The 16537-nt window shown below is 32.4% G+C and overlaps 1 protein-coding gene across 1 annotated transcript; it reads right to left on the bottom strand.

The window, feature by feature from the left end:
• Positions 1–5771: 5771 nt before the first annotated feature.
• Positions 5772–13769, bottom strand: LOC133692503 (uncharacterized). Its single transcript, XM_062113504.1, has 9 exons — positions 13747–13769; positions 13401–13567; positions 12531–12845; positions 12147–12369; positions 11159–11305; positions 10958–11082; positions 9589–9793; positions 8906–9156; positions 5772–6174 (listed from the first exon to the last, which is right to left on the bottom strand). The coding sequence occupies exons 2-9, from the start codon at positions 13514–13516 to the stop codon at positions 6006–6008; spliced, it is 1551 nt and encodes a 516-aa protein (XP_061969488.1). The 5' UTR covers positions 13517–13567; positions 13747–13769; the 3' UTR covers positions 5772–6005.
• Between the last annotated feature and the right edge of the window lie 2768 nt (positions 13770–16537).

The following is a 16537-nucleotide window of genomic DNA, read 5'->3' as shown; positions in this document are numbered from 1 at the left end:
AAAAGAGCAACACCATCTATATGTTTGTTAAATAAGTTTCCTTTACAAATTGATTCTCATTCAGAAGCCCTAACTAGAACAAACTAAATCACTAGAATTCTATTCATAGATTTACTCAATAAAATATTAACTCGAGCTCTATTATTAGGTAAACAAACCGAGCTTAATTAATCACAATTTTGAAACTTAATTATTTTCATGAACAAGCTCGAATAATTTACTATTCAATTCGAAATGCGAGTGAACATAAGATATTTTTTATAAAAGAATCTTTTGAAAAATATATTATTTAAAAAAAGATATTATTTTATAGTGAGTAGAAAGTAATTACATAACACACATAAAATGAAGTACAGTGTGAATTTGACATTCAAATTAGAATATAGTACTGAGATAATAGAGTTAATTTTTTTAAAAAAATGATATTAAAAATATTTATATCTATGAACAAGTTGGATTGAAAAAGGTAATTATCCAAGCTTAATTACTATTTTAGAGCTTGATATAGGTGTCAAGCTACAATAAACACACACACGAGTTTCAGTTAGTTTCCAATAATTGGTAGTATTTGAGAATGGTTGTTGAAATTATGTATTTTAAAATTTTAATTATTTTTTTAAAATAAATTTTTTATATTTTTATATCGTTTTAATGTGCTGATGTCAAAAATAATTTTTTAAAAAATAAAAAAAATATTATTTTATATATTTCCAAACAAAATACACTTTGAATCGCAATCGCTACTACACTCTCAAACACCCTCTTAAATCATACAGTTAGTGCTGCTAACAATCAAGTATGAACACTAAGATTTTCATCACGAGAAAGGGTCAAGAATTCATTCTTTGTTCTAGCTAGGGCATCAACGTACCTTACAGGTATATTTCAATCATGAAATTAAAATGATCGAGCTGCGTTCGAGAAGAAAAGCTGGGAATTTCAAGTTTTTGTTAAGGAATCACTTTGCAAAGCATATAATTATTGCTTTTGATCTCTCTCTGTATATATTCTTTTATCCACTTTCATGGCTGGTAATATAAAGCAGTCAAGCTGGTATAAAAAATATATTGTTGAGAGGAGGCATATAGCATATTAATTTTTTAAAACCATTTATTGCAAGGCCCCACTTGAAGCTAAATCAATTTATGGAATCGATAAAGCGTAGAAATGTTTTCAATTTTGGACCTTCAAATTATCCTCCTCCACGTTTAATTTCTAGGTTACCCTAATGGCTCCATTTTCCCATTTTGTCCTTACCAAAGAAATAAACACAACCCCAGGGGGGTATCTCAGTTCGTTAAATCTTGAATGTGCTCCGCAATGATCACCGGTTTAAATCTTTTCAGGGATGGTTAAAGGTTTATCTGGTCATTTATGGTAGGATTTAGTGAAATTAGTTAAAGTATTTGTAAACTAATTTAAACATTCATGATTATTATAAAAATATAATTATTTAACTTGGTCTAAAATCAGGATTATATATTTATTAGTTTAATTCTAAAATAATATTATTTTAATTTTTTTATTAAAATTATGTTAATTTAAATAAGAAGTTTTAAAAAAAATCTTTGAAATTAACCAAACTGAAATTAATTCAAATTTCACCGAGAATCTCTAAACTAATTTCAAATATAACTTAGATCACATTATATTTTGGATATACGAGTTATGTGATTAGTTTATTGGGTTAGTAACCCTACTATCTATCGGATCAAATTATGTTTTAGATATACGAGATATGTGATTAACTTGTTGGGTTAGCTGTTTGATATCACAATAATAATTATTTTTTAAATACATTCAAATAATATTTTTATTATTAATTTAAATTTATTTTTAATATGAATATATTAAAATAATTTAAAAATATTAAAAAAAAAGAGAGAAAAAGTTGCAAAAGTAAAACGGTCTAGTTTGAGTTAGCTGTACCCAGCAGCGCAGACCAGTTTGTAGGGTCACTTGTAAGATTAGTAATGGCTGACATCAAGAAGTGAGAGCCCAGTAACCCTGCTATTACTATCTACCTGATTTTTCATCAAATCTTTGCTGCTGTTACTGTTTCGGATATTCAGCTTCACTGTGTTATCCTCAAAACAATCCGCAACTAGCAGTCGATCCGTACATCTTTGAAACTCATGCTGTGTAACCCAGCAAATTTTACTTTATTTTTTCATATAAAATAATTGAAAATTCAATGGGGTATATCAAACAATTTATTTTCAATAAATTTATTTATTTATTTTTCCTTGCCTACCAGGCCAATCGACTACTATCAACTGCCTCCTCATAAACAAGATTGGAAGATATCCGTATTTGTAAAATTTGTTTCTATGAAAATCATTTTTTCTTTTGATTTTTGCATGATTATGCTGTTCATTGAGAAGGGTGAAGCATCAAGGCTGTTTTCTTTTGAATAGTTGCTTTGTTGAGAGTACGATTGTGATTGTTTTTTAAAGTATTTTTCACTTAGAAATGTATCAAAATAATATTTTTTTTATTTTTAAAAATTATTTTTGATATCAGCACATCAAAATAATCTAAAAGTATCAAAAAAAAAATATTAATTTGAAACAAAGAAAAAAATTAAAAAAAAATATTTTTTTCAAAAACGTTTTTAAAACGTAAAAACAAACAGGTTTTCCCTACTCCAAGCACAGCTGAAATAATATTAGAATTTTAACTCTCTAATCCAAGCTACAAATCTTTAAATTTTAAATCTTAAATGAGCCTAACTTTTGCAATTGTAATTTAAAAAATTTAATTTTTTTTTATTAGAGCGAACGACGAGGTTATATAACCAAGCCTTAATATCTTAACTTATTTAACCAAGTCAATTTAGAATCATAAGAGTATTTTATTTCATTTGCATTCAATATTAAAACAATAAAGGAGTACAACATTTCATACTACATGAAATTGTTGAACTCTTTGAGTCTTTTGTTAGACCAAGCTAATGAACCATGGAAGATGTTGTTCATATATTTTCAAGATCGGAACAATAAAAGAAGCACAAGATCCCGTTACAATTAAATATCTTGTAATTGATTGTGGATCTTCCTCGTCAAGAAACCAATAAATTCAAACATCTACACGAAATTGCTTGTCATACGTTGATATGATTTGTCATGGTATAATCTAGGAAAAGACATGTCAGTGATTCATTTTTCAATACAGAATACTAATATTTTGCCTCCGATTTACTATTGTATGTTGATTGATTTATACACTGTTGTGGAGCATGTAGCTATGCAAAGGACGGCTAAAATGCAAAAGCAAAATCAAGAGTTTATGCAAGATGTGTCTTCTAAGATGCTTTGGAAACATTTTTCAATCATTTCATTTACTGATTGGCTTTTGGATAGGTATGAATTATAGTGATTACTTTGGACAAGACAAGAATGTGATTTCTAATTATCATTTGAAAGGTAATGCTATGAAAAAGGTAAAAAACGAGTTTTAGGCTAGTGGGTGCCGTTCATGTGATAATTTTTTCAATCATAAATTTAAAAATATTTAATTAATCAACATACATCATAATTTTACATCTAAAAAAGATGTAGGTTACATGAAGAGTGGATGAGTTCTGTGGCATGGAGGGTATATAGAACACTAATCATATTCAGTTTTTAAAAAAAAAACAAAAAAAAACACTTTGGGAACTATCCATATGCATTCATACAATAATTCAAGCAATTTAGTTGAAGAAAACAAGTGACCCAGTACTTGTTTTGAACAAGACAGAATAAAGAAAGATTTCCCACTCAGGAGCCGCACAAAAGGGGGGTTAAAATTATAGCATAAACTTGCATGGGCGCCTAATAATTGAATCCATCAAAGGTCTTTCCTTCATTTCCCTATCTCAATAAAGTCATGATTAATTATCCATATCAAATCACTACAGTGCCATCTGCCCGGCTACTCTTTCCCGGAGGGTTACTCTCACTGCTGAGCAAAAATACAACAAAGAAAGAAAAGTCGACATGACCTTCGTGGCCCTCCCATTCCACACACACACACACACACACACACAAAAGAAATAATATCCAGCATCCTTCATAATTGTCCAATGATAGCATGTAAAAAGAAATAATAAATTTGTATGGTGAAAATATGCCACATGTGCGTATCCTATACTAATTACAGAGTGCCTTAAAATAGTTTTCTTTCTTTCTTTTGATTTTTGGACAGGGATGCATCATCAGCCCTCTAAGTATGACTTTATGTTTGTTGTATTTGTGTTTTTTCTGCCTGTCTTGTCCACTTCAGGTCATTGATGAGACATACTACCACGCCCATACAGAGACCAACCTTGGAGGAACCTCAAAAGAAGAAAGGAAGGAAGAAAAAACAAGGAGGAAGAAGAAAAGTTGGCATAAATCTCAGAAAATTTAGACATATAGAGCATGCAATTAGGGCATGCAATTCAAATAGGCAGCTCCGAAGTGGTAGAACTTGCTTTATAAAAAGGTGTGGACACCATGTATTGATTAATGTATAATAAGAAGTTTCTTACTAAAAGAGATAATCATGTAAAGATGGTAGGGCACAAGTATAATCTTCTGAAACGTACTTTTGCTTTTGAAATCTTTTGAAAAGAATTACTACCTACGTGCTTGTCACTTTCTCAATGTTTTGTGTGCCCACCATTTTCTCCATAGACATTGAAAACTAAATTATACATGCAAAACAAACATGCACAGCTCCAGGCAAAATATACTGATACGATCAACCTGAGAGAGATGGCTCCATGTTTAAGAAAATGTCCTCCCTCTTTAGCCCCACTCGAGGCCAAACCTCTAACCTGATTATAATATGCAAAATATTCATGAATCCCTCCTACACTTTCTGTTTTGAAAATACATATATTCACTCAAAAACATATTTATTTTTATGTTCTCGTGTCTGTCCATTCAACCAAACACGTTTATATCTTTTATGTATATGTTTCTTCTATCCTAGGACACTACAACCTATGTGAACAACCTGGTTTTAATTGAATCGGAAAGATGAACTTGGTCTTGGTGTGAAAAGACTGCCTCAAAGGATCCATCTAGCCATTAAACCAAGCTACTACAAAAACAGAAATATCAAACCAATTCACCATCACCATCTTAAGATAGCCGATGCATGTCATGTTTGCATGAAGGGAAGAATAAAGAATTTTCAGGCTGTTGCAATCTTAATTCGAACCACTATATAAGAGGGGCATTTTCCTTTGCAAATTTGGTTCAGGCCAAATACAATCTACCCCTCAATTGGACCACCCAGGCCCCTAAATGCCTAAGCTTCAGCAGCCATCTCACATGCCCATGTCCCCGCAGAGGACTAGAATTTCAATATTATTGCATGGGGGAGGTTTGTCCCTGGAGCTTGACAATCGAACATGTTCTTTGTGACTGGGAAATCCAAGACCTCATGCGTGAACAAATATTATCAAAAACACAATGCAAATAATGCTCCCTCTTCTCGCATGTGGGAAAGCACGTGGACCGAACCCAGTGCAGAGTGCAGACACCCCTTCCCCCACTCAATCAATTAAGTAAATGAAAAGAGAAGGAAAAGAAAGGACTCTGGGTTCAGCACTCCCTCCACTTGAGTTCAGAGGTTGCGTAACTACAGAGAAAGGAAAGCAAAGGGCATAAAAAAGGTACTAGTGTACAAGTACCTGTTGTTGTGACATGCACATCTTTCACAAAGGGACAGGTGCAGACATCCCATGCTTCCATGACTTGCATTTTCTAAATAATTATCATGAACTTGAAATGATACCCTTTGACCAGATGAAAGCCAGTTCTTTAAATGAAACTGGTGAAGATTCTGAGATTTATTAAGAAACGATTTAATAGAGGCCTCAAGTGGCCAAGCAAAAATTCCAAGGTTCTAATGACACGTCACTGTGATACTGATCTTCCAACAGCGACTGCTATATCCAAAAAATAATAATCCTAATGATAAAAGATGAGATGCAAAATTGTAATTAAAACAGAAAATGTACCATTAAAATCTCACTTCCATCGCAGGGACTGCCTAATTCCAGTGTAAATGAGTCCTAATGACCTCCCAATCAACGTAACTAGGAAGAATGAAATAGCATTGCTGACTTTGTCAATAACAGCTCTAACCAGTGGCATCATAATGTCAGATAACTCAAGGTATAGACTGAAGTAGTATCTCCTGCAAAATAACAGTTCCAGAATAGACTTTGAGAGCACATCAAAGATTGTTAAAACATACAAGCATGGATTAATCATACAGAATTGGAAACATCGACTTCCTACTGCTAGACTGGGAAGCAGGATGTTCCTACTGCCCATCATGTACGTGTTCAAGGTCTTAGTTAGCCAGGCATCACTGAAATTGCAATGAGTGCTAATAACATCGACTTCCTATGACTCCATAAATCTCCTACTGCTTGGTCTTCACAATAATATTTTTCCCTTTTGCAGAATGCAGAAAATAGGTGTTTAAGTGCATGCTACTGTAAGACACCATGTCACATGATAAGTGCTAATTGTAGTACAGTAGCGGGTTGGTTAGGAAGGAATCATCTGCCTAAAAGGAACCCAGGTGATTCTCCCAACTAGACCAAATCCATTATTAAAACACCCCATCAGAATTGAAACTGAAAACCTAGCAAGACTGCAAAAGAAGAAACAAACACAGAAAATGGTTAAGGGCATGATACATTTGAGCAAAACTGTAAGAGATAAAAGACAGCAGGGTTGGTCCACTCTCTTTGTCAAGGAGATTCACGGGATGAATGTGATTAATCTGAGGCTATTTTTCACAATATACCAGTACATCTTAAATGCAGATTGAGTGAAATCTCAGAATACACTTGGGTGCTTTGAGTTGATGAGTTGCACTAGCACATCGACTCACATTTTCACACCTTTTACTAGCTATATCCTAATTCAGCAATAGCCAATAAACTTTCTCAACAAGCACTTCAACTTATCACTTGCAGGGTTACCTCAAAACTTTCCCAGAAGCATCAGTTTCTATCTAACAATAACAGTTTCATCCGTTCCATCATCTATTCTACCGATCAAGGTTGTTAAAATGGCGAGTTGACTTGTAAATTAAGATTTTACAAGTCAATATATACTTATTGGCAAAATCACTTAAAAAATCAAAAAATGATAAAATCATACCGAAATCATGTAAAATCATGCAACATCGATAAAATAGGGTAAATTCACAATTTTACGACCAATTTTATGATTTTACAATAATTCCAAATTCCAAATTCTAAATTCTTATTGTCCTCATTGCATATCCTTGTGTTTACTCACTAACACACGAGCCCCACAAGCGCTTGTATCTATGAATTCTTTCTTTAATCAATAGTGCAAGGATGAAGGAAACATAGTCATGTGTAAACCCTTCTTGACAAATACAAAATTGTCTATTATAGGGCAAGACTTTGAAATATCTTATTGTATAGGGATATCTTTACGAACAAGAGTGATAGACTATACTCTAAAGTCTGATCCACCATGTGCTTATACCTAAATACCGAAGTTTTTTCAACAAGTTTACAGCATTGTGATTTCTCTATAGAAAATCTCATAACTTGTCAAAGATATGATCTAACAAGGAATTAGACTTCAAGATTAGAAAGACAAAGAGGTCTTAATTTGACTTGTTTGATTCATTTGTTTTAGTTTATACAAGCCTACAATTCTTTATTGGTCCACTTGTTGAGATTAATGGTGTGTAATAAACAATATCTTAAACTTATGAAAGAATAACAATAATTAAAAGAAAGCATAACAATATCAAAGAGTTATGTAATATTCATCAAGGCAAAAGACATCAGATAAGCTAAAACTATCACTACAGATGGTTATGCATTTGGAGAGAGCATTGGAAAGGGTGTTAGCCAACATAGGACCATAATTGTGAAGACATAGTTGTTTTCAAAGTTTTTCCTTTCAACGTAGAGTCTTACCAACAACTTTGAACTTTTTTTCCTGGAATCTTGCATGGTAGGATTTTATCATGCAAGAACAAGTACACTACATCTTTGTTGATGGAATTGCTTATTGTTTGTATGAAACATGTATGAAAAAAAAATTACTTATGATTTTACGATCCGAGTTTACAAAAAGTCAAAATGCATTTTTGACAACCTTGCTACCAATACACGGCAAATCTCATTTGCTATGGTCTGCTTGGTGTGCTAGTAAAAGTCTTGCATTTGCAATCATGAGGGCACAAACTCAACTCTTGAAAGCAGGCATTTTGTGCAACAACATAAAACAATAACGCTTTCTGAATTTCATCTCAAGACCACATTTCATTGGGATTGGGACCATAACTTGGTAATGGTTCCACATTCCCAATATAATCAACTCGCATGACAATGAGTTACCCTAGATAACATCCCTAGTTCAGCAACCTTCATGTTCTAACCCCATGAAAACATCTGATGCGGCCTAGGGATTTAGCTTTGGTTTGAGGCAAATATTTGAGCTCCAAGCTCTAATTATGTGGGGTATAGCCAATTCTTTGTGGGAGTTAGTTAAAGTTTTCCAGAATGCTAAACCGACTCCCAGAAAGAATGGACTAAAGCCTATATCCCACATAATTAGAGCTCAGAGCTCCAATATTTCTCTCAAGCCAAACCTTGAGGGTAGAATATTTGTCTCCTATTGTTCCTTGCTTTAATATTTTCCCGAAGTCAAAGCCAAATCCCTAGGCTGCATCAACATCATATACATGTTAAAGTGTCAAATCAGTGATATCGTCCAGGGAGTGAACTTGGGAGGTATAGAAAACAAAACAGAAACAACCACCTTCTAAATCTACCATAGAAAGGCATGCTTATGCTATATGCAGCCAAGTGTATGTGCGCTTGTCAAGGTGGGTGGAGGGGGGTTTAGAAAGCATAAAGACATACCACCCTGTCAAGGCCCTCAGTTCCTTTGTCCGCTTTACAGGCATAGAGAAGTGGCTTATGGCACTAAAACATGAAGATTGCATCATTATGGATTTTCTCAGAGTAAGCTTCTTCCACCAAGGATGCTTTTCAATCTGATTCTCACAGGGTTCTTCAATGAATTTTAATTGAAGAGTACACAGGTCAAATCGGTCCTCATACATTGATACAACTGCCTCCACATTTTGATACAGCCACTGATTCAGAGCTACCTGTTAACAATATTCTTTAGCGAAAATTCTGCATATTCAGTGGCAGCTTATAGTAAATAATCAGATAGAATTTCATTTTTTACTTCTTGGAAGAACTAAAACAACACAAAAGAAGAGAAAGAACGAAAGAGGAAAAGGTATAGAAATTGCAAATCTTTTCAAGAATTCAAAGGTGACATCCCTGACCGGCAACTGAAACAAAAGCATAAGCCAATGACAGAATAGACAAGAAAGTTAACTGAATCAGAAAAACAAGAAGCCAAAATTTTATGACAAGCATGCAGTTAGCCCTGTATCAGGGACAGGGAGTGTGAGGGGGGGGGGGGGGAGATTTTTTATATATAAAAAAAAAAAACATGACAACTATTCCAATTAATGAACCAGCTGTGCAATAATCATACTCTCAAGCTAACCCAAAAAAACTAAATATACCTCATTGCGTAATCTCTGGAGTGCTCGGGTTGACATATTACACATAAACATATCCAGGCTGTTCATTTCATTCGACAAACTACCATCAACAGAAATAATCTCCAAATAAACACTAGCAATCCCATCCGCTAAAGTTATCACCAAATCTTCCAATATGGAATCTCCATGCAAAATAAACAATCTACAATCATAACAGCAACTCTTCCTGCCAAACACAGATAACAAGTAAAGCAAATATCTCGCCATGCATAAATGAAGATAATTATACAGTGATCCAACAAATAGAGGTAAAACTAATTTGAAATCCCAGACAGGAAGTGCCAAAGGTTCTGCCAGAACACCATATGAAATGTAAATGTGATGCGGTTTGTAATTAATTAAGATTCACAAGCTTCTGTGAGAAGCTGATAATGATATGTCCTATCTTAGTAACACTGCCATTCGATAAGAAAATATATGTGATCCATGAACTTCAGGCAATTACATCAGAAATGCATATGTTGATTTTCCAATTACCTCTATGCTCAGGCAACCTCTCCCAACAATAAAAACAGCACACTGGAAGGAGATTTTGAAACCGCATCCTTTTCCTTTTAACTAATCAGTACACAATTTGCTGGGTCCACTGATACTGTGTATCAGTGCAGAGAAAACTCATAGAACACACCACCTCTGTAGCATTTGTCAGCGGGAGCTTATTTTAGAGGATTTTTTAACTCATTTTTTACACTTCAGGGCAATTTTAGGCTAACATGTAATAGGGGTTTAAAGAAAACAGGATATTTTGTTAGAGCAATAAACAAAATTTAGAAACAATGCTTTATCCTGGCCCTCGGAAATTATAGAAACAACTATTAATCAAGGTGACAGCAGTACATTCATTTGAAACTGAACACTATATGTTAAATATGGTTCTCAAGGATGAATCAAGCAAATATACATTAGGAGAGTTGATCAACACCATGGCTTTCAATTCTTTCTCGATCAGCCAACTTTAACAGAAGCTCTAGAAATGCACCAATGGGTATTTAGCCAAACAGTACTCTCGTCTTTGCAAAGAACGGGAGAGGAAAGTAATCATCAAAGAATCCTTCTGGATAAGACATATAAATTTGCTGTTTTTCCAGACTGGAAAAAAGAAAATTATGTTCCTTTCTTTATTTTTATTTTTAGAATAGTAACAAGATATCATGATTCTTAGTACTAAAACTGAAAATGGCAGAAAAATGTTATAACTGTCCCAATTAATTGCACTCAACTCAAATTCTAAAGGATTCAAAATCAAGTTTTGTGGAAGAATGAGATGAAAATTCTACAGTAGTTTAGAAGAGGAGAAGAAACAAGGCAAGAAAATCCTTGCAGGTTTTACCTGAGAGAACCAAATCTAAGAAAGTATAATAATTCTGCATAAAGATCCTCTTTGCCCGACTTTCTTATATTCTGTAAAACAATATCATCTCCTTTCAATTTCTCAATCATCAAAGAAACAAGCTCCTGAAAAAAGAGGAGTTATATCAGCAAGATAGGTGAAAAAAACTTCAAAACAATACTTCAAGTTTATCCAATCTACCTTGTCAGACTTCTTGTTTTCTAGCTGAAGCTCCTCTACCAGCCAAGCCATGCATACGGGGTGACAGGATTTTTCAATAATTTCAGGAAAGATTGCCAACCAATCATCCATGCTAACAGCCTCACTATCAGCAAATACGTTCTTTACCTGAAACCAAATTTATGAAACCCTAAATCATCAAAATGCAAAAATTATACAACAAATTAAAATCAGAGTTAGGTCTCTATACAGCAAGAGGCTGCAGATTCATTTAACGAAGTATGTTAACAAAATTTGTTTTTAATCATGCTGCGATGTAGTTTGCAGATAACTCCCAACCTCTCTATAGTAGTATCTGAATAACATCCTTAATTTGAACAACTTCCATAACTCAAACATGTTCAAATTAACCTAAGATTTGCAAGTTAGATACAAAAAATTCAAAAAAATCACAACAAAGAGTTAAGCAAAATCGTTATAAATAGGTCATTCCAGAAATGCCAGAGTGGCTTGCAACTACAAGGCTATGGTTTGAGTCTTGGGAGAAACCACTTCATCAAATGATGCTATGGGAAGGGGTATCTCCAAACTTTTTTCTCTTACAATCCTGGTAAGTGGGATAATGACTTTAAAAGAAAAATAGGTTCCCGGATGTTCAATCAGTAAAACAAATAGAGATTTTCACAAACCATTACTTTTAACTGGTAAGTAAAAGTTATACTAAGTTCATAAGTAAAGTAACTTTAGAATACCTAATGTAAAATGCCACACAATCTTCTTTTTTGTGGAAAATATGATTGATCACCTATCTTGCAATTAAAAATTGCCATTATATCAAACTTTTTTCTTGTTTTCCTTCCCCTGATAATGCCTTTTGAACTAGCTTAAGCCTTCATCTAGCTAAATGAAAAGCAATGATTTACTCAAAGATAACAAATTAAGCGAAAGCAATTCCTTTATCAGCTAATGGACAGTTATAGAATGAAGAGACAGTTGTGGCAGTGCCTGCCTCTTCCTCGAGCCACTGAAAAGAAGTCCACAGTAATCGCAACTTTGGGCTGTCGGGTATAGCAAACAAACTTAAAGGTCGCTTGGCATGTTGTTGCTCAAATTGAAGGAATTTGTTTCCCAAGTTGCTCCTGCGTTCTATAGCATCTAGAGAATCCAAAAGTTTTTCCTTCACTGCATCCCAAGCATGCTTTAAATTAACATGGTCATCTTTCTTCCTATAACTGCAAACAGAGAAAATATTTTCACTAGCTAAAAGAACTAAAGCATACATAAATAAGCGCATTGCAATCTTTTCTTCACTAATTAGAAAAGCAAAACAGCTTGTTACTATGCAGAGTAAAACATCTTTCAAAATTGAAATCTCCATTCTGCTTACCCTTACCTACCAGAAGACGTAGAGCCTTCAACAACCACATTGTCCTCCATAAAATTCTTCTGATGAGTGTGATTGGAGTTGTGTTGGGGAATTACTCCAGCCATATACGTAAGAAATATACTAGCCATCAGAAGTAACTGATCGCTGACAGAAACCCAGCCAGACACCATTGCACCATTAGGGTCCACCAACGATCCCAGGCAGCAGCACTTGACGGAATCCTTCCTAGTAACAGGGCTTGCTTTGAAACTTAATAGCCCATCAAAGCATGTTTTCAGCGTAGAGACCTGGACAACTTTACAGTTTCGGTGGGAATACTTTCTACAAACACAAGTAAGAGAACATTAACACACGACTCACAAAAAATCTAATTTTTACTTTAAAAAGAAAAGAAAAAAAGCACATTGTAACACAATTGCAGCCCACATTCTCAGTCAAAATCATTCGAAATCCATGAAAATACGCAGAAAACAGGGAAATAAAATCACAAATACAAATAGTATTTTGTGATCTCCTCGGAAACCAATTCTGCACAAAACAAGTTTACTGCCAAAATTGCAGCCCTAGGTAAAACCCTAAAAAGTCAAATTTGATGCTTCTTCTTAACATTGGCTGCCTGTCAGCTTCTCGAATCCAAAAATATTAAAAATACAGGGTGCAATAGCAGCAGCCCACATTCTCAATCAAAATGCATGAAAATACTCTGAAAATAGGGAAACAAAATCACAAATACTAATAGTATTTCCACCTTATCACCCTTGGCAAAACCCTAAAAAGTCAAATTCGATGCTTCTTGCCTATCATCTCCTCCAAGTTTCAAAAAAATCCAAAAATATTTAGAGAAAAAAAAAGACTGAGACAATAATGAATGAATACCTTTGTGAGAACAAATTGTTGGGGGTAAAAGAGGGCGTCGTCTCCTTGACACGGTTTCTCCTCCACATATGCAAATTGCTAAATGAAGGTGAGGAAGAAACTACATACTCTGCCATTGCTACTCCTCGGTCAACAACGCATGGCGTCCATGTAGTATTCCAAATTTTCTGCACTAAATAAATAAGATTAAATCCAACCGAAGATGATCGATTTTATATCATAACGACAGCGTATATTACTCTACCTACAGAGGAAAGGAAAATATTTTGATTATTATTCTTTTATTATTATTATTATTATTTTAAGATGATGAAAATGAAAGGTTTTGGATTGGAATTGTATGAACCTCGCTGTTGTTAACTAGTAGCCAGCCACTGGCTCCTGCCCGTTTCTATTTCTTTATTCTTTTTATTTTTTATTTTTTCTGCTCATGATCTAATCTAAGGTACAGGTGGTTGATTCGAATTTATGTTGTTTTTAAAAAAAAATTAAAAAAATATGTTGATCAAAGTATTGAATAGGTGTGGATTTTAGGTAAATTCTCTAATCATTTCAAAAGTAAACATGATTTAAGCTCCATGCCAAATTAACCAGTTATTTTTAATGAAAATATTGTGTTAAATAAAAATATTAAAAAAATAATATAATATAATTTTGGATAAAAAAAATTAAAAAAAATTGATGAGCAAGAGCATATTAAATCATATTATTGATATACATGATTATGGTTATCTTTTGAAAACAAACTTGACCTGAATTAAATTATAAATTAGTAAATAATTTGATTATATAAGCCTAAAAATATTTAAAAAAAAAAATTAGATTATTACTCTAATACTCTAGGAGTATATTTGATGTTTTGTCATAAAAAATGCTTAAAACAACTAAATAAGAGCCGGTGATTAAAATATGGAAAACAATATAGAAAAACTATTTGCATTTTAAATAATTTTACTTTTAAAACCAGAAAGAGCATTTGCAATGTAATATGTTTATGATTTTTTAAAAATAATTACGTGCATTCATGGTCATGGATTGTTCATACAAGTTAGTTTCCTTGGATTTTAATTAATTGCTATTTTTCTTTGATCCATAAATTATTTCTCAAATACTAAGCTAAAATACCAAGGTAATGAACAAATATTATATCACAAAAACATGAAAGGTATAACTTAATTGATTAAGTTCTAAATTTACTCTTAAATTATTATTAGTTTGAGTCTTACAAAACTCATAGCAACTAAAGACTTACATAGTCGTTAACTTCAGAGCTTGTGGGATTACTTGAGATACGCACAAGTTGGCTTAAACACCCACATTAATAAAAAAAAAATTGCATCACAAAAATACCAACTTTTAAAAACTTTCCATTACCTATTTGTATTTTAACACCACACAATAACTAAAAGCGAATGATATGGTTTGTTATAAATAAAAATCTTAAAAATCACTAACATTAACAAAAACTAAGTTTTTAGATTATTTTATTGTTTCAGTTTTACTATACACTTCAAATCACATTACAGATTGAAAAAAAAAAAATTTTAATTCTAAAATTGATCCTTAATGTTTTGTTATGTACAATTAAATCCTTTAAGGCTCAAATTAATAACCAATCATTTTTTTTCCAAAGAGATGGTGAAACTCAAAAATAATAGTCAAAATGAAAAACACAAGCAAAATAAATAGAAGATTATAATTTCATTCAAAAAAACTAGTTTAGCCCCTCATTTTTTTAACTTAATAGGTGACCAACCTCTATGATTATTCAAATTCAATTTTGATATCAAATTTTATTTTTATTATTTATCAATCATTTTTTTTTGTAAGGAGAGAGAGAGCTAGCCTGATTATGATGTAGAGAAAAAAAGCTCATCACTAACACCTATTCCGACTACTAAAATGATTAAAATTCACATCAAAAAGTTTCATAAGATAGAGAGAGTCCTATTGTGATTGTTTTAAGTCCCAATATAGCCTAAAAAACTAGATCTAAGTCAATGACGAAGTATTTCACTCGATTTGTTTTGTGGCTCATACTGTTTTTTTTGTTGATTAGGTTGACAGTTTTGTTTTAAAATGTTTTAAGGTGCTTGTAGGGTGTTATTATTGAGTTCAAATGAGTTAAAAAAAAATGTTTCTTTCAAGAAAAAAACCTCGTGACCTTGATTTTTTCGTCAACCATGATAGTGGCTAAAATATGGGCTAGCAAATGAGACGTCATCTACTGTAGCAGGTAACCTATTGTGTACTTATTTTTTTTATAAAAAAAGATATAAGTGATAATTTGTCTATCCTTTTAAAAAAATTACCAAACCCTTATTTTGAGCTTTTCCTTTCAAAGGCTCAGGGCACTAGATAATTGTGCCGTATTGATGGGCTTCTTTTCAATTATTATTTTAATATATTATGGTTAGGTATAAATTTATATAAAATTATCTTAAACCCAATTAAATCTTTAACTTAAATCACAGCTTTGATGTGTTAAGCTACATCAATCAGACTATTTTTTTTTGTATGATATTTTTTTTTTGTCCTTTATTTTTTTAAATGTAATTTTTCTCTTTGTTATCGATGAGCTAATTTTTGTATTTAATTTAAAACTAAACAAAAAGCATTTTCATCAATTGTTATTGATGTTCTGTTTTTGCTATCTTGATCTAATGTTCCTGTCATGTTCTTTTTTTCTTTATAAAAATGTTTCGTATAAAGAAATTAATAGGTACTTTATTGTCATGTAAATGTATTGAATGAAAAATAATATTTGGAAAGATAATTATTGAATTTAATGGCATGCATGATTTGCATCACAAGTTTGGTTGGTTCACTTGAATTCACATGGTATTTTTAAAAAAACCAAATATTATTTTTACTAGTTTCATCATTGAACATTTAGTTAACTAAATATCTAGCTTCATAGTTTATTTTTTTCAATATTATCCCTATAAGTTTTGTATGTCAACCCAGGTTGATCTAGGTAGATTCAGTATGTTTCTATCCTAATATCGAATAAAAACATTGTTCACCGCTCAATTGATTTTAAATTCATTATTAAAATTTATTTTTTGTATAAAAAAAATTGTTAACAACACCTATATTTTTTTAACACACTTCAAGAAAAATATTTACTATAATCT

The sequence above is a fragment of the Populus nigra genome, chromosome 4, assembly GCF_951802175.1.
Source record: "Populus nigra chromosome 4, ddPopNigr1.1, whole genome shotgun sequence".
Taxonomy (NCBI): domain Eukaryota; kingdom Viridiplantae; phylum Streptophyta; class Magnoliopsida; order Malpighiales; family Salicaceae; genus Populus; species Populus nigra.
The sequence above is the reverse complement of the archived record's forward strand: the minus strand, read 5'-3'. Positions and strand labels throughout refer to the sequence as shown.